A 19,126-nucleotide genomic window follows, 5' to 3' on the forward strand; every position below is an offset into this window, starting at 1 on the left:
AAGCAAATGAGCTCAAAACGTTCTAGCTTGCTGTGGGTCGCGCACTGTTTACCATGAAATACATAATTCCACCTCAAATATTTTGTGGCATAGCACATTTAACAAAGGTGGTTGCGATTCTGAAGTGAAACATCAGAGACACTCGCATGGTTGCATCCATTCAAGTGCGCAAATTATACAGGTTGATCGTTTTTAGATTATATAAAAATTTTAAAAATTGCCTGTGGTAGATAGCATAATTGTTGTCCAGCTAGATATTTGAAGAGACGAACATCACTAGACAAATAAATTTGAACATATATTCAACCAAGTGCCAAAAAATGACTAATTATCTTCTTACTTAATTATCTGATGGCATATATATTGCAATTTATTAACTGTAGTTGGCGAGCTAACAAGATGCATCCGCATGAAATGAGTATCCAATTTGACACTAGTTTCGATGTATTAATGCCCAAAATGTGTAACTAAATATCTGGGGGTTCCAGTTACTGTTGTGCTTCATGCAGAAAAGAACGTTTTGGTAAAAAAGTAAGTGCAACTACAGTCCACCTTATGGCAAATTTAATGGCACATATCTTCAAACTGTCACCATTCTGGAGATGTATTCCAAGGGTAGATAAGATTATGGGGTTTTAGGTGCCAAAACAACGATCTGATTATGAGGCATGCCGTTGCGAGAGAGTCCGGAAATTTGGACCACGTGGAGTTCTTTAACGTGCACCTAAATCTAAGTACACGGGTGTTTTCGCGTTTCGCTCCCATGGAAATGCGGGCGCCGTAACCGGGATGCGGTCCGGTCGTGCTTAACGTCCCAAAACAATTCCTTCCAAGGTGGCAGGCCTTCCAAGCCTACCGGCTACAGTTCTTAAATTGCCATATCTGCCGTAATATCAATTATTAGGAAGGTAAATAGTGAATTTATGTTAATTCGTTGAATTAATTCGTCCCTCTTTGAATATTCCAGCTCAAGGACTAGAATTATGTTATCTGCAACAGGTTATTTCTAAACGTTCCATTTTCACCCTGTGTAATCATCTTAGCAATACCGAATGTTTCGCAGGCCATCAAAGCATGGAGACGCTTCCTGCTTTCAGACAATCGACGTTACGGTAAAAGATATGCACGTTCAGTTGCAATTTTTGCACTAGGCGCTCATTGCAGCTTTTCATAGGAAGGTTACAAATTTCAATCACGAATACTAGGAATTCTGAAAGTAATTTTTAATCCGTTGGCACTATTGGCATACTTCACGCACTTTCCGCGCTCTATCCGTCTATCAAACTGTGTTTGCATCTAACCATATTCCTGCCTACCTGGGTATATGGGTAGGCCGTAGTCGAATGGGTAAAGGGTCCGGATGCTGTGCTGAGAAAACAGGGTTCGTACCCATTGGAACAGCTTGGGTCACTGAATATGTGGCGATGTGCAAATATGTGCCACACTTTAACGAACGTATAGACTGTAGGGCGACGATGGTATGACGACGACGGCAAGACGAGAGACCGATAACAAAGCTGGATTGGCGGGGATAGAACGACCACGACAGCATCACGACGTCGATAGGACAAGAAATACATGACGACTGTATGATGAGAATCCTGCGAATACGACGGCATGAAACGGATCAGACGATGTACGAGAATGACGAGGATAAGACGGCCAGAACGGCATAACCACCACGAGCACAGGCATAGCGGCCCAAGCTATTAGGCAGCTTGGGCAACTGCTTTGGTGTAGCAGGCGTGACGAAGTCTTCATGACGAGAGTCCGATGACGAAGCTGGAATGACGACAATGGGACATTGGTCAGTCGGTCGGTCGCCCGCCCGCCCGCCCGCCCGTTTGATAGATAGATAGATAGATAGATAGATAGATAGATAGATAGATAGATAGATAGATAGATAGATAGATAGATAGATAGATAGATAGATAGATAGATAGATAGATAGATAGATAGATAGATAGATAGATAGATAGATAGATAGATAGATAGATAGATAGATAGATAGATAGATAGATAGATAGATAGATAGATAGATAGATAGATAGATAGATAGATAGATAGATAGATAGATAGATAGATAGATAGATAGATAGATAGATAGATAGATAGATAGATAGATAGATTTAATAAGCCCGAAGTAGGCAAGAAATGTTAATTGGATTGAAACCTCCAAGCTATATGAACGAAGTCAATGAATAATATTACTTCAAATTAAAATTTAAGTCGATTTATTAAGCTTGTCTGAACGAAGCGTTCAAACGTAAACAAAAGCTCCTTTCAGTAAAAGCACCAATTGTCTGCAAGCTGTTTATCGCGTCATTAGCTGTCCTCATCAGCAAGGACAGAATTTGGTATAGATTTACTTAGAGCATGCATAATAATCATAAAATTTCAGACTAATAGTATTAAAGGAAATGCTGCATCACGTTCTTTCAGCTTGCTCAGTAGCCGCTAAATAGATTTGTGTAATCTTTGGGCTTGTGGCTACAGACAGTATTGAAGATTTATTTATTAGGCCCCGCATGTGAAAATACGAGGACATCTACATACTGCTTATAAGTTGCGAATGCGAAAGCAATAATGTCCAACTCAACGCTGCTGCAGGGACAACATGGCCACAATTAGTACATGACCGGGGTAGTTGTAGAAGTATGGGAGAGGCCTTTGCCCTGCAGTTGGTTTACTCAGACTGATGATGATGATGAACGCTGCTGAACGGTCCCTCTAGGTATGAACTCCTCGTGGGCAAGTGAGTGCGCTTAGATGCCTTGGCCAAGGCCAGTGCACTTAGCTATGTGACACCGTGCCACTTTTTCTGACTATCACAGAATCTAATGGGGCCACTACGGACTCAGCCGTGGCAATGTTGACGTCACCACTTTCTTCAAGCCGGGCTTGGCAATGGAAATGTCGGCACACTTTTGATTTGGCCTTAGCGAGGCGCAATTATATCTCAGGCGAGAGCTTTCGCGGACAAGTAATGCGCGGGTAGCACAGGCTTCTGAGGGCGAGAGTGAGGGTGACGTGGCATCGCGGCGATGACCTTTACGGCCACGCAACGCGTGGCGTGCTATCGCGGCAGCAGGTGCTCCCTTTCGCCCGCGCTGCTCCGTCACGGAGTGCTGGTGACGTGGCGTCGCAACAAATAGGAATTTAGGTGTTCTGGCTCAATGGACCAATTGATGCTGTCGCATAAATAATTGTATCAATTCGCTACCAATAATCTCAGTCATCGCATTAACGCATACGACTGCTCACGCGCCTATATATTCCAAATTGTGCTATTTGTAATGCATTACTTCGTTGAATGTAATCGACTTCCAAAGTCACAAAGTCATTTCAAGGCAGAAAAGATGAAGGTGACGCAAATCGATGTACTACCTATCATTTCGACGCTGACCGAACCACAACACTTCCAACCTTCAAGAGATGTTAGATTTCGATCCAGAGGTCTCTTTTTTTCTAACGAGCTTCTGGCGTCACCATAATGGGCGTACTGCTCCGGGATGTCCTGTCGGAGTTTCTGCGCTCCCTCGTACAGAGGTCAAGTCACTTGTCTAGAAAGCGTGTGCTGCGTATTCGGCACTTCTCCGGTCACAACTAGCGGTAATATCGGGTGCATAACTGGCTTGATGGGAAGCACGCACTGCTACATTCATGTGGTGCCTCGTCTTCTCTCGCCCTGCCGATCGTCTCGTCATTCGGCAGCTGCATTGCAGGTCATGAGTGCGTTTCGTAGACGAGCGTCTTGACCTCCTGCACGCGTGGCGCAGGTGCTGTCGTTCAACGTGCTCTTCGACACGTACAGGGCGCGTGCCGAGGCCGGAGACAAGCGGCTCGTGGGGCTCGAGGCGCTGACGCTGCCCCAGCTGTTGTTCGTGGCCGCCTGTTACGCAAACTGTCCCGGCGGCGGCCTGCCGTCACCCGCGTTCTACATAGCCGGAGTACCGGATCTGTGGCCGGGGGCCGAGCCCCACTGCGACGCCATGTTGCGGCGGACGAGGGACTTCGCGCGCACTTTCGGGTGCGCTCCGGGCAAGCATATGAACACCGGCGCCGACGGGTGCAGCCTATTTCCCTGAGATGCCGCACCCCACTCTTGGCCCCCGTGGGTTGCAAGTTTTGCCCCTCAGTCGAAGAAGGGGCGCATCGAGTTGAGGCGCCGAATATCGGTCGCAAAGTGTTGTCGTTTGGCGGACATTTTGAGGATCTGGTGACGAAGTTTGAATCCAGCGTTGTTGTTATACAATTATCGTACTGAATGAAGACGACGAGTGGTGTATTAGTTTACTATACTATGTTGTCAATATTATGCTTTAAGGAACTTTGTAACAAGATACATTTACTCCGTGTGGTTCAGTTTGTTTTTATGTTGTGCCACGTCTCACAGTACATTGTTCGTGTTTGATGCTGACTCATTTGATAAATATGTAACTCTAATTTATTTGAGGCTCAATATGCTTGTCCTCTTATGTCCCGACAGGTGCCTTCTAGGTCTCTTAATTATCGTTTTCCGTGCATTTGTCGGTATAGTGCGTAGAATGAACGCAACTCGATAGCGATGTTAGCGTGTTGGAAGCCACTTGTTAAAGTTTTAGTAGTGAACTGAGTTGCGTTATCGAATGACAATAACTTGCCAATGAAATTTCTCAGTCAGAGCGAAATTCTTCGGTACACCATCGCGAGTGGTTGATTTCTATCTTTGTCTGTTGTTTATTAAGAAGCAAACTGCATCACGAAGCGTACAGGAAACTTGTGTATTGTAAAAATGTATGAAGATGTTGTCTGATTAAAAGAAACTGTTCTTCGCCAGCCAAGGCCAGCCCAATTACCTGCTATGAATATGGGATTACCTTCACGGTGGAAAGAGATTAAAGTGCCCTCCAGTAGCTCTGCTGTGCCATTGTGGTACTTCAAAGGAAAATGTTCTCGGGCGTGTGCTGAACTGCGAGGCAGCGGTGAGTAGTGATGCTACTCCTGGCAAGTGAACGCATTTGCCACTTGTGTGTTTGTCAGTCTTATTGCTTTTGTGCGTAATGTTTAGCATAAAACACAATTCTAATGTTTCGGTGCTTGAGCATTGATTCCTGCGGCATAATCGTGTAGAAATGGCATGTGTAAAACCTTTCATTTTTAGCTCTGCTGTAAAACAAGTCAGGTGTGAAGTTTGTCCTGCAAGATATGTTCTCTAGATGCATGTTGCTGTTGACTGCGCAGATGCTTCGCAGATTTATTAAAATAATACATCTGCTAACCTATACTTGTTTTGTCATGTGCGAATTATCCTAAGTGCGAAATACCCTAAGTACCTATTCGGGGATTGCACGAGGTCTACACTTTTATTTGTGCCAAAGCCCTTTGCAAACAAAAACCCAAACTTATTCGCTTTACGTTTAGCAAGCACTCTTAAGCTCAGAGTGTACGCTTCGACTAGCCTAATGTCACTGCTCAAGCACTAAGGGAAATGCCAAAAATGCATTCCATGAGATGATCTTGCATAAACAACATTAATAAGTGGGAGCATTATATCCTCCGGCACTGTTTTGAAATGGTGTCTTCAGCAAACTATTTTTGAGAATATGCTACTTCCCGTTACCGAAAATCAAAACCATAATAGGAACATTATTTCCGACAAAGCTGATATTGACGCTTTAGTTTCATCAACCGCTTCAAGTGCTTGATGGTACCTCCACGCTGTCAGCTAAATTACGTAAGCGCCAGGAAGAGCTATCTAATTAAGAACAACTTTGCAGCTATGACTACGGTGGATCTGGCTGAGCCGTTAGAATGCAATAAAACATAATAAAGTAATACAGTCCCCTCTCTCATTTTAAGCTCCGCTCGTCGCAATACATGCTTGAAAAATTTACAATGGTTGTGATGTGTCCGGTTGGGGGACCACAGCGAGCTAGCGTTCATAGTACTAGCAATTTAGCTTTTGCTATATATATTTATTTACGTGTCTCATGGCGACATTCTATGTGCTGTTAACTTAACTTGAAAGTATTTACTGCATTTAATCATCATTTAATTGTCATCAATTAACTTGTCAGGCAATGCGTGCGTATAAGTACTGGACAAATGCACACTTATAACACGACCCCCAACACGTTAGGCTCACATTTAACAAGAGTAATAAAAAATTAATTTCAGCCTTATAAATTTCGTTGAGACGAAGGTATACTCAGCCCAAGCCAAGTAAAATATAGGCGCGGGCGATGTACTTCATTGTGCGTAATTCTTTTCATAATGCTCCTGGCGCCACATGTCTCATCCTGGAGAAAATGGCGGCACTACGGTTTCTAACGCAACGATAAAGGGACAAAAGGACTGAACACGAGCGGAGTCGTCAGAAAATAAGGGCCGACGTGTTAGAGTCGCTTGCTCAGCAGCCTACGTTTGTTTCCTCACGATTACATCTAAAGACACATTGTGAAATCAAAACTTCATTCGTTGATTCAAAACACGGCAACTAGATGCTTCATATGGCATGCGTACGTAGGTTCACAAAGCGACTTAGGAAGCACAACGAGAGATTACGATTGTGTCGAATGTACCAACCTCAGATCCGTCACGAAGCCTGAACTTTCCGAACTGCTTGTGCCAGGCATTTGCAAATCTTTAGCGGTCAGAGACGAAAGAGAGATAAATGTGTTTCGTGAAGCTCAGAAAGTTTTGCCAGAGTGTGCAAAGTCGCCTAAGTGATAATGTGCGTCTGGGAGGGGATAAATTATTCAAAGGCCTCAAAGGAGAGAATAGGCGGAAGAAGAGAAATGCATTTGAAAAACATGAAGTGGGTTTTTTGATGTGAAATGATGGAATTATGTTCAATGTGTTGCATTCAAAATGAAGACAACGTGGAGCTGAAGTTCTATAATTTCGATGTGTACGTATGTACGCATTTTCTAAAGCCTGTCAAGCAGTCCAATATAACGAAGATGAGCAAGCAACAAGGTTTAGGCTTGACGCTGCCTAGGATACCAACGCCTCTGACCAAATGTGTTTGTCAGCGTCACTGCATGGTGACCAACAAATTTATTTATTTGGCCTTCGTCTAAAGTTATTTCTCTGTGTTGGAAATCAAAAAGTCATCTGTTTTACCGTTTCTATAGAACCACAAATGTCGCAGTAGAGATTGGTAGAATTTATAAGGTGCCACAGAGGGCTGTATTGTAAATGTAGCGTTTAGGCGAGGACGACGATGAAAGGTTTCTTCTCACCGGGAAAGTTAGCGCTTCAGTCTCGACTCCAAGACCGAGTTTGTCGAGTGTGTCACGTAATTGTGAAACTACTGAAAGTGAGCCTAGTTTGCTCTCATTCCTTATAATACTGCAGCGGGCACACAACCAACCAGGACAGAAGGAAGCGCTCATGTGTTGCCCTTTCCTTCTGTCCTCGTTTGTGGCGCGCACGCTGCAGTATTGCATGGAACAGACGTAAGTGTTACGTAAGAGGCTTTGGTTCAGCTCGACATACACAATCCGGGTTTCATTTCTGAGGGAGCTCTTCTTTCACTCCTATCCGTAATTAAGACCAAGAATAAACACCGACGGTGACAGACGTACTTCTCATCGTGAAGAGAATTTGATTGTTCTACGTTGCTCTAAACATGAACCAGAAATGTTGCTTAGTATGGTGGTAAACTCTTGTCAGTATTGTGACGTCGTAATGATGGTTAATAACGAGACAGCCCGAAAGTGTTGGAGAAGAATTTGTTTCTTTAGAGGCAAAATAATGTACACCCGCGCGAAAAAGTATACGGACCACGGGGTCCCCAGAAAAAAAAACAGAATTTCTTCGTAATTCACACGCATAAAAGGAAACTGACGATTGCACTAGAAAATTCGTAATTCCAAGTTTGAACTGCAATCTTTCCTTTTAAGTTGCATTCACAGAAAAAGGAGAAAATTAGTTATATCGCGCAATCCCTGGTCCATATACTTTTGCTCACGGATGTACACGTGAAAGTTCTAGGCGTACACTATTATCTTGCGAAGTTTCATACAATGCTCTGAAATTGTAGCTAAATTTGTGTATGAGGTGGCATTACGACCTTCTTATTTTTATCGGAACTCCTTAAAATTCACTATGTCATTATTCGCCAGAATTCATATCTGCATTCGATGGTCGTTTCATGGCTGTTCGCTTGTCACTTCACGGAAAAATCGTGTAAACTGTAGAAATGATGATCTTATATACAACAATCTATCATGCAACCTTGGATGTATACCGCTGGCTCTGAGAGGCGTCCAATTTACCAAGTCTCAATCATTATGTCATCGCACACAAATGTGTGTGAGCTCTTAGTTTTGTACACAGGCTCTGAAATAGTCGCGTAAAACATATCTGTGTTCGGGGGCGTCTGGCTGGCATTGCCTTAACGGGTGCGGTCATTCGCGCCTGAGGATCAGTGAGTGAAAAGACTGCAGCGTGTCTTCGATGACCGGCAACTTTGTCTGCGGTGGTTCCATCAACTTTTTTGGCTTTGCCCCAGTGCTGAGGACATGATCCAAAAGATGCTCAATTAAGCCATACTAAATCCTAAAGTTCCAGAGTGCTATACCCAATGGATAACAGACAGCAAATAGCTAACGCTTGCTACTAATACTTCTATGACACATGACGGCAGGCGTTTATTTCAAGCCCCCCTTTTTTTAAGCTTTTCAACTACGTACGCTCTGCGGCAACTCCCGGAAAAACAGACGATCAAGGATGGAGACTAGCACCTCTTGATGATATATAGCTGATTGGTACGCCATGTTTTATAACTTCGTCTTTATTCTTTTCTAATTTCCCAGCACCACTTGTATACATTGCTATCTCTTAATCGGCTTCATCTTTAACATTACCAATGTTGCTCTGCGTCGAAATCGCTTATTTCCACGGCACTAAAAATTCTGTCCCACACAAATACCTCAAGTCGTCTTCACGAAACTGCGCTCGCATGTATTTCAATTAGGAGGTTTTCTTTGTAAAGCTACATTCTAGCACTGTGCTCGTTTTGCTATGACGTTGAGACGAAGGTTCACTTCATCTTATTTTGTAGCCACATCTTTGCAATGCCTTTCGCCCACAAACCTTGCATTGAACGATGTCTTGCATTTCTCAGCGAATCTTCAACGTTTCGATGTACTATCACGTTCTTTCTTACGCCAGCGGGTAGGTTTATGGTCAATTTCCGAATTGCCCGTTCACATACGTTCATACACGTCATTTTAATTTTATTTCGCGTTTTCGAAGACCCTTTCTTTAATTTCGAAACAGCTCTTATGAAGCTTCAAGACAGCACCCAATAATTCTCTAATCCTGTATACTGCCTATGCCGAGTGCCTAGAAGTAAAAGAACTTAAATGAAATTGAAAAGACAAGGCAGCAAAAAGAACACCTATAACGCGCTGCCCTTGTGAAAACGAGAAATTAGGTGAACATCGTGTTCTGAACTGGTTCCTAAATTCCCTTTCTAGGGTCTACGAGTATATGGAGAGAGTACGATAAAAAATGCGGTGCCGATATAAGCCTCTTAAATATCCCCTCCATTCAATGCGAACATCATAATAATCATCATCATTGTCATTTTTGAGAGGTGCACAAATGTTGCCGATCTGCTGGTGACGATGGGGATGATTACGATGGTCCTCTGCTCAAATGACACATGCCCACTGCGGGGCATCGGCCAGGAATTCGGCGCTTTCTAAGATGCCATACCTCGCTCTTCCTTTCACAAAAACAAATCGCTCTAATTATCATCGTCATCGTTGTCATCGAAGGTGCGCTGCTGCGTGATGAGACGCGTGCAGCTCGTGGCGGCGGTAGAAGAAGACCAAGGGAGCTCGTGAAGGACGTCGTTCCTGACCGACTCTCCAGCCTTGTGCTCGGTTTTTCCTTGGGTAACTGCCCCGAACCGCGGCCCTCTCCTCGGATCCAGTGAGCTCAGAATCGACAGGGTTTGCTTGCATCCGACGCACCAGCGGAGTTTCTTCTATGGCGGTTAGTGCAAAGAGCGGATTTGTGGATCGTTCGATATGAATAGTACTGTAGTAGTAGTAGTAGTAGTAGTAGTAGTAGTAGTAGTAGTAGTAGTAGTAGTAGTAGTAGTAGTAGTAGTAGTAGTAGTAGTGGTAGTAGTAGTAGCAGTAGTAGTAGTAGTAGTAGTAGTAGTAGTAGTAGTAGTAGTAGTAGTAGTAGTAGTAGTAGTAGTAGTAGTAGCGAAAACGCCTTTTTTTAAGGGATGGCCTCAAGGATGCTGTAAAAATGCTGTAAAAATATCTTTCAGCTTGTATATTCACAGTAGGAGTCCGAACTGGCCTCCCAGACGCAACGCAAGAGCGCGTGATCACAAGTGCCGTTCAGCCATGTCTGTAAGCCGTCGTGGACTTAAATTCTGATGTTTGGTTGAGCCGCATCATCACGTCTACTATTTCTAATATCTTGGCAAATGTCAGACTGCAGCGCAGTGGCGCAAAGATGAGAATACCCGCGCAGGAGACATCCTGCAGTTCGAGCTGGAATGTTGTCGCTAGCGAGTACTTTCAGCTTGCTCATAACCGCTATAATGCAACAATACGGCGTTAGAGTTAAACCAGTCACGGCCTAAAAAACGTTTACCATGGCGGCAGTTTCATTATAAGGAGAGCTTCATACAAGCCTACACTGTAAACAGGAAATTGCTCTAAGCATACAAAGAGCATTTCAGAAGCTAGTAAGAATGCTGAAAGCTTGAACCTAAGCTCGTGGTAACGATCTTTATTCTAAAGTGTGGCAATCTAAGTGAAGTAGCCCTAATGGGAAACAGCAGTTGGTGGCGGTGGGCGATGGTGGTAATTCCACAGAAAAGTTCGTTACCTGACTTATAGCTTGCACATTACACATGACTTAATTACAACAGCCAGTCTGCGGACCACAAACGGGTATCGGCGCATACCGGGCGCTTTATTTGAGACCACTCAGACTTTCTAAATATTACTATTGACAAATAGCATAATTCTAGATGTTAAGTTCGGTTCCTCGAAGAGGGGAACGCCACTTGAACGGGAAGTTCAAAATAATAATTGCAGGGTTATCTTAGTCCAAATCGAGCAAAATAAGTAAAAGTGTTTTACATACATGCTTCAATTAATGAATTTCGGCCAGCGAGTTCGCGGGTGAATTGGCTTAGAACAAAATGTCATGATGACCCTAGATACGGAAACCATTTTCAAAGGGACCGACGAAAATGCGTTCCAATTATTTTCCTCCATGAATGTATAAGACTGTGTTCTGTGCAAGAAGGAAGTTGAACAACCAAATTTACAGCGTCTGCAATTACGCATCTCTCGATACCCTTGCATGAGTAAAGGCAAGACGCAAAGGACCAGGACTGAAGAAGGGCACAAACGACAGGACCAGCGCCGGTCCTATCGTTTGTGTCCTTCTTCAGACCTGGTCCTTTGCGTCTTGCCTTTAGTCATTGAAGCATGAACCAACTAGCTCAAGCAAGAGTTTTACTCGAAGCCCGTGTCTGCCTCAGAATTCTTTCGCAGTGGATGTGCCTCTCAAGAAGAATGGTACATTTCGTAAATTTTAATATCTCCTGTGAAGTAATCAGAAAACAATTCGCAAAATTTTGTATATTGTCGAATACGTGCTTTCATTCTTGTGTACATAGAGCTGACCTCCTTGAGAAATGCCACTCGAGGACTAAAATTGTGCTATCGGCGACTTCTATATTTTAAAATTTCACATCAAAAAGAATTAAATTCTGTAATAACCAGCGCTCCAATACGGAAAAAAATGACCACCATTCCACTCTGTGACTATGGAACGGCTGCGAAAGCTGAAGACGGTCAAAGCTCTCAAACGAAAACCAAATTAATTTCGCTGCCATTCCATCTTCACAACGTGGAATGGTGGTCACTTTTTTTTTTGCATTGCGAGTCTGGCGTCGTTGCTCGTTCGGAGGTGGCCGGGCTCGCGATTGTTGTTTTCGTTCAGCATCGCGGGAACGTTCTTTGTCGGTGGTCGTTTCGCGCCGGTGCTTTCTCGCTCATTCTCTTTGCTGTTCCCTCTAGTGCTGCTCCTCGTACGCATGTTGTTCTTAGGGTGCACGAACTATACGTGTCCGCCCTATCGATAACGCAGCTGTTTTTAGCAACGACACCTCTCCTTCTTACATACTTCGATAACCTTGACGTCACGCTACTGTTCACGGCGAGCGTTCTAATCCGTTTTTCATTTTGACATCTGCGCCGCCGCACTGCACCCGTATGGGTTTGTTAGAAATCGTTAAGTTAGTTTCTGTTGCCAGACTCTGAAAAACCTAGGGAAGGTTAGTCATATACAGCTTTCGCTCTGGAAGACTGTCCAGAACAACGAGATGTCATCGCGACAGACGAGGCGCACAGCACGTCACCCCAGACATACCCTTCACAAAGCGTTTCTAATTTTCAAAGTGTTGACGCCACATTGCAATGCGCAGAGTCTGCTCATTCACTAACATTACATCTCGCAAGTGTTCCTTCGTTTAAACTTAAAGCAGATGTTTTAGGTGAACCCAACCTTACTTTGCTGACCATGGCTGCTGTCTTCCCAAATAGCTCGCATGCAGGACAGCCCCAGCATGAAGAATCCGCTTATATGTGGCCCCATTTGTACTGCCCCTACAGACGTGGCATTTGCCGGCAGTGTTGCGGTATTCGCAATGAAATAACAAAATATAACTAGATATCTTCACTGCAAAGAAATGTGCACCCTAAGGCACGCAGTCCTTTTTTCAAGCACAATTTTCTATGTCAGCTTTTCTCGCGGTTTGGTGCATTTGCACCGTTAGCTTTATGCCTTGTAAGGTAGGCCGATTCTAGAGACAGTGCGATACTATAATAGCCCGATCTCGCAAATAGCACGATCAATAACGGGTAATGCATGGTTTCCGGTAAAATGTAGGTCACGTGGTCGGGTTTTCTGTGCCTTGGTTTGCCGGAAAGCAATGGCATTATGCTGCAAAACGCGTTGCAGAAGATGAACTATTATATTACTTTTTTACCGCTTCACGAAAAGTTCACTGCAAGTAGATCCAGAATTGTGCGTTAGAATTGCACAATTTTTGACAACCTTTCGGCAATATATACCTTTATATTTTATGCGGCTCCATGAATCAATCTTATTGATATCGATTGCACGGTAAGAATTCTATAAAAACAATTGATAATTGTTGTGAATGTGAGCCTACAGCGAAACGTTTATATCATGCGGTTCACGGAACATGTGCCAAAAATTAAAAGGAAAATATATGGAAGTGTCACTTAGACGGACACAAATGTGGTAATGTTCTTTTTTGTGCCGTAGTTTCAGGCAAGTCAGGCTATTCCTTCCATTCACCCAAATAAATATTTATTATTATTTGTTCAACTTCTCAGATGTTATTCTCGGAGCTAAACTATCAATGAGAAAATTGCAGACCAACCTAAAAAGTTTACGATCCAGCTTCTTGTGGCTCAATACTTCCTATATAAAAGTTTTTCGCAGCCTGAAAGAACCCCGCACAACACGAAAAAGTGTTTCATTGGAGCGCTCAAGCTTTGCTCTCACCATGTTCAGAAAATAGATGCGAATTCGGTACAAACACTCAGGTATACCGTAAAAGTGATGGGCAGTATATATGGATTTGTCAAATCGTTGTTCTCGTAATTTTTAACGTTCTCACGCCTTTATTTGTTAGACTTTGTCTTCCTCAATTGCCAAACGAGAATTTCTTTTTCAGCACGCATAGATACAGTAAGTCTCTTTGCACATGGATAATTGGGGATGCTTGCATTTAAAACGCAACGTGTCATTATTTGGCTAAGCATAGTGGTTGTGGCTTCAATATGTTCTTGTGGCATTATCTTTTATGCCCTAAATTTTTCAATTTCTAAGAATTCGCTTTTTTCCATATGGCGTAAAGGCAATAACTTGTCTTTTGGCGCGCGCCTAACTGTGAATTGTTGCACTTATAGCGCAATGTACCTATGAATAGTACGAATTTTGAAGTTGTCCAAGTAGTCTGAAGAAAGGACAATATATTGGATAATCCACACACTACATGTCATTGCCATTCTTAGTCAGCCGCCATACTTACAGTTCGCATAGACACTGCAGCCATATTTTCCTCTAGTAATTTATGTACAGGAATCTAATGCTTACACATCTATGCACGCAACGTTCTACCCATACCCAGACACGGCTCGGAGCAGTGCAGTCTCTGCAGACGCCAAACACTGTCGACAGCGTCGACGTCAACGAGTTCACGCGCTGGGTGGTCGCCACGGCCATAGCCCTCCTCCTACTCGCTCTCATCACGGGCCTCGCCTTCCTCATCGACAGTATGTTGCGGCATACGAGCAGCGACCGGTACCAGACTGACGTTCCGCTTCCGGTTCCAGCCAAGCACCTGCTCAGCTCGGTGACCTGCAACTCGACGCTCTGCCGGCGCTACTCGGAGCTCATCGCATCCTGCGCCGGACACGGTGGAGGATCACCCTGCGATGGTCTGTCCCACTTTGTGTGTGGCGAGGGAGTGTGCTACGGCCGGCCGTTCGAGGGCCTTCTCAGGGGCTACCTGCGGGCTCTAGCGGCCGACGCTCTCGCCTTGTGGCATGGGACGCAGCGCACTTCGCAGTGGCCCGCCGTGGATCGCGCCGCCAATCTTTACAAAGAATGCCGTGAAATTGCGGAGAACGATGACATCGACTCGTCAACGAGCGTTCTCGAAAGCGTCAGCGCCAGCGAACTTAGCTCCCTCATCGGTACAAACGAGACCGCGGGTGAACTGGCGACGCGACTTGCAGCCCGTTATCAGGATGGCGCGTTCTTCTGGCTCGACACGGTGGCAGCTCGGCGCGGAGAATCGAAGTGGCGCCTACTAGTCAAGGGAAACGGGCTTTTCGCGCGACATGCCGAGAACCGGGATTCGTCGGCAGGCCATCGAAGACGACGGCGACACGCGGCAGCCCACGGCCAAGGTGCCACCGATTCGTTAGACAACATCGACGCGACGGACGTCTTGACCGCCATGGACAACGTGCACGCCAGCTGGAAGGAAGCGGGAAACCTACTGGTTTACAACCCTGAGGTGTTCACATTGGCGGAACTCGATCAGTATGGACTGAGCTCGGCGATTCTGGTTGCGGAACTCAACCGGTACGGCGGCACGGCTTTCGGATTGAACACCATCGTCGAGTTAGCCAACAGCGCGTTGCTTCCATTCCTGAGCAAGGTGTTCGCGCTGAAGAACGTCAAAGCCTACCTCGCCTGGGAGTTTCTCCGCCACCGACGGGCGTGCTTCGCTTCGTCCCGCTTCCAGGAGAAGACGCTCGCCGACAGCTGCTTCGACTGCGTCGAGCGCGTGGCGGGACTGGCTGCGCACGCGCCGTTTCTGCGCACCAGCAGTGAGGACGAGTCTCGGGCCAAGGTCAAAATCTTCCTTACCCAAATGAAGACTTTCGTCGCGAGCGCAGTGGGAGAGGCCAAGTGGTTGTCGCCGACAGAGCAAGTGCTGATGAACGACCGCCTCTTCAAGTTCCACTTCGCGCGTGGGGTGCCGGCGCGAAAGAACGGCATAGCGCTCCTCAACGACCACTACTCTTACCTGCCTGCCGTGTCGGGCGATTTCGCGCGTGACTTTGACGCGGCCGCGCACGCCGCCTGGAACGCTTCGCTGGGGCGCACGTCGGACTCGCTGTTGCCCATGCTCTCGGCGTTTCCCAACGTCCTCACCGGTTACGACATGGCGTACATCCCTGCCGTGCTGCTGGTCCCGCCACTCTTCAGTTACAGAGACACCGAACACCCCAACTTCGGATTTCTAGGCATGGCCCTCATGAGGTCCCTGGCCCACAACTTGGTTCTCACGGGTCTCCAGAAGAATCCGGATCGCAAACATGCGGACAAGTTGGCGGGGTACCTGGACATTTTGGGTGGCTGTCTCCGGCTTAACCGATCCTCCACGCAAGCATACGCATCACGGATAGCGGATGTGTTCGCCCTGCGGGAAACGGTGCGTGCTTTTTTCGAAGGCCACATGGAGAAACCCAGAGACAGAGCCGAGGCACACAATGTGTTCCTCGATGCCTGTGTGCTGATGTGCACGGACAAAGACCCTCATCGATGCGACACTCCTGCCCGACAGGCCGACGAGTTTGAGGCTACCTTCTCGTGTTCGTACCCGGCGGCAATGAAGAAGGCAACCAAATGCCCGTTGTCGTGAACGCACGAGATGCGTTGAGGGATGCTCGCGCGCGACGTTTAGCACGAAAAGCGGTGCCTTACGGGCTCAATGTTGTTTAGTTTGTGTTTAGTTCAATTTTTTTACTACATTATTTTCTGAAATTTGTTTTGCTTAGCGCAGTACACACGATAATGATATTATTTTACTTTGATGCTATGAAATTGCCCTGCAAGTTTGTGTGCCAAAGCTGTAAATATGACACAGAACCGGTACCACGAGAAAATTGTGGGGGTCAAGCAGAGAGCCTGGAGATGTCAGGGCTGCTTCTCTAGCATATTTTCCTTTATGCTCCATTTCCTGTAAACTGTGAATATTGAATGAATGGGCAGAATGAGTTCAATACTGCGATCGATGGATTTTATCTAATGTGAGTTCATTGGGGCCACTTCTAAAGATTTATTTTTAAAAAGTTGTACCATACAGAGAACCGTGACAGGCACGTGCGATAATATTTTGTAGCTGTTGGTTTCCTCAGTATGCATGTCAAATGTGAAAGGTGTCTATGCTTACGAGTTCGACCGAATTTTAAGACACCCCTTCACTTATAGCACTTTGCGCATTGGACACCTCTTCACTTATAGCATTTTGCACATTGGAAATCCTTGAGGCAGAATCATTTGCCGCTTTTCCGGAAGCAGGTTTTCACGTAACAATTCAAGACGCTTCAAACACGACAAGGACAAGTGTTCCAGGAGGATATTGAAAAACTATGCGAAATGCCAGTTGCGTAAAATTCTTGATACTTGCGCGCAACTATTTATATGTATCGCGTTCAACGTGTTGTTGGATTGGAGGAACAGTTTTCACCAAGAACATCAACTGAAAAACATGTTAGCCAGACGTACTCTAAAGTCGACCGCTATTTCACGTGACATCTCTCGTGAGGCCGGTTCGGTGTTTTACAGTTCGAAGCGGATTCACATAACTGTGCCAGAATAATCAGTTGTACTGAATACACTTGTCTTTACATGCTTAGACGTGTTGATATATTTTTCGTGTACACGGGCAATAAAAGAACTCGGATGCAGCGTCACGTGACAATTTCAACATGCACAGTAGGTTCGCAACTTTATGTCTAAATTTACTGTGCACTGTCCAGGAATGTGCTAGTCCAACAGTTTTATTCCAAGGTGCTGCGGACTTCCTTGAAAGACAAGGACGTTAGAAATATCTTCACTCCGTCTCTGAGAGAGCTGGTAATTAGGGTAACTAAACTTCTTTCTTATCGACAAAAAAAAATTCATATCTTTTTAATAAAGCAGTTTGCGTCACCGGTCCATACGTAAAAGACAATTGTTGGCTGCAGACTACAATGAGAAGCCAAAACTGATTCACCATTGCTGACGAAATGCGGCACATCCCCCATTCCGCCCACCGTGCTTGCTTAGAAGCAATGGTGTGGAGCTTGTAAGCACGATGTCAGGCGATGAAATTCCGGCCACAGCGGCCGCATTTAAATGGGGGCGATATGCGAAAACACCCGTGTACTTAGGTTTAGCTGCACATTAAAGAATCCCAGGTGGACCAAATTATTCAGGAGTCCCCACTATGGCACACCACATAATCAGATAGTGGTTTTGGCACGTAAAACACCAGAGTTTTTTTTAATCCACCGGCTATTCCGTCAAACATGATATAATGCCCTCTGTAACGTGGTCTCTACAGGCTAATCAAACTGATGTATTAATGGGTAAGCTGAGGAATCAGAACGGAACCGCAGCTCAGATACCGCAGTTTTTCTTTGCCACTAGCGGACAGAATTGGCAGCAAAAAGTATGCAGATACAGCACATATGTTGGAACTATGTGAAGCTAAGCTATGTGAAGCGGTTTATTGAATCGCGTATAACTAAATAACGATCCATGCATATTTGTTTACTTTCATCGCATCCTGATTGCATCGTCTTTAAAATTTAGAAAAGTTTTTTTATTCATCAAGAAGGTCATAACATTATTCTAATAAAACTTTTATCTGTAGCACTACCACTGGTAAGCTATGTAGAAATGCAAACACAAATGCCTGTTGTTCGCTAACAAGACCCAAATTGTCAGATTCATTAAAAACATTCTATTCTCGTCTCCAAAGACGCGTTTCGTTTGGTTAGTGTGGGGCCAGGTCACAAAGGCCTAGCATCAATTAAACGAATTTGCAGATACACTCGCAGTAGCATCCCACGATGGTCCTATAATTCCCATTTTCCCTTGGTCAGCTTTCATCAATGCGGCGCCATTCAAAAAATATACTACTACAAATAAATTTGCGCAGTCATCATTGGCAACATCTGATTTACCACATCTCGGTTTTTCTTGGAATAAGAAATGGTGCTCCTCTAGGAAAATTTGAGTAACGATTACAAGACTACAGTGCCGAGTCCCCCCCACTGAACTTTTACCTCCACAGGTCTGGTCTGGCTATATCGCCCTTGTGCCCTTTATGCAACGGGATTGAATCCCTGGAGCACTTCTTTATGGCATATTGCCGTTTCATTATTCAAAGGAAAAGATTATTAGAAGAACCCTTCCAAAACTTGGCTTGAATTTGACTCTTCCTATAATTCTTTCCTTTGGGGCTACGTTACTCGGTTAGAGCTACAGGAACATTTGTGAAGCGCTCTGCATCTTTCTGCGTGAGACAAAACGAATTACATGTTAGAATTCTTCAAAATTCTTTTAATGTTCACAAAAGTCACAAAAATATCTATATAATTGGTTATTCATACCTGTAATAGTAGACACTTTAAATCCCGATTGCAATATACTTATTTCATTTCACCCTACTTTATTCAGAAAAGAAAAAGCAAACCGTTACTTCACCGCCCGATTCACGGCCGATCCCCAAGAATGGGTTGCGACATTTCACTTGGGAACAAGAACAAGAACA

At 44.8% G+C, this 19,126-nt stretch overlaps 2 protein-coding genes across 2 annotated transcripts in view; both read left to right on the forward strand.

The window, feature by feature from the left end:
* The window catches only part of LOC135911200 (endothelin-converting enzyme 1-like), a 115,414-nt gene extending 111,177 nt beyond the window's left edge, over positions 1–4,237 (forward strand). The window contains exon 13 of the mRNA XM_070538405.1: positions 3,780–4,237. Coding sequence (XP_070394506.1) covers positions 3,780–4,088 — 309 coding nt within the window. The 3' untranslated portion in view covers positions 4,089–4,237. The remainder of the gene's footprint in view (positions 1–3,779) is intronic.
* Positions 4,238–9,803: 5,566 nt separating this feature from the next.
* Positions 9,804–17,279, forward strand: LOC135911201 (uncharacterized). Its single transcript, XM_065443402.2, has 2 exons — positions 9,804–9,993; positions 14,198–17,279. Exons 1-2 carry the CDS (start codon positions 9,988–9,990, stop codon positions 16,223–16,225), a joined length of 2,034 nt encoding a protein of 677 aa, XP_065299474.2. The 5' UTR covers positions 9,804–9,987; the 3' UTR covers positions 16,226–17,279.
* Positions 17,280–19,126: the final 1,847 nt, after the last annotated feature.

Source organism: Dermacentor albipictus, chromosome 5 (genome assembly GCF_038994185.2).
Source record: "Dermacentor albipictus isolate Rhodes 1998 colony chromosome 5, USDA_Dalb.pri_finalv2, whole genome shotgun sequence".
NCBI classification, from domain to species: Eukaryota; Metazoa; Arthropoda; class Arachnida; order Ixodida; family Ixodidae; genus Dermacentor; species Dermacentor albipictus.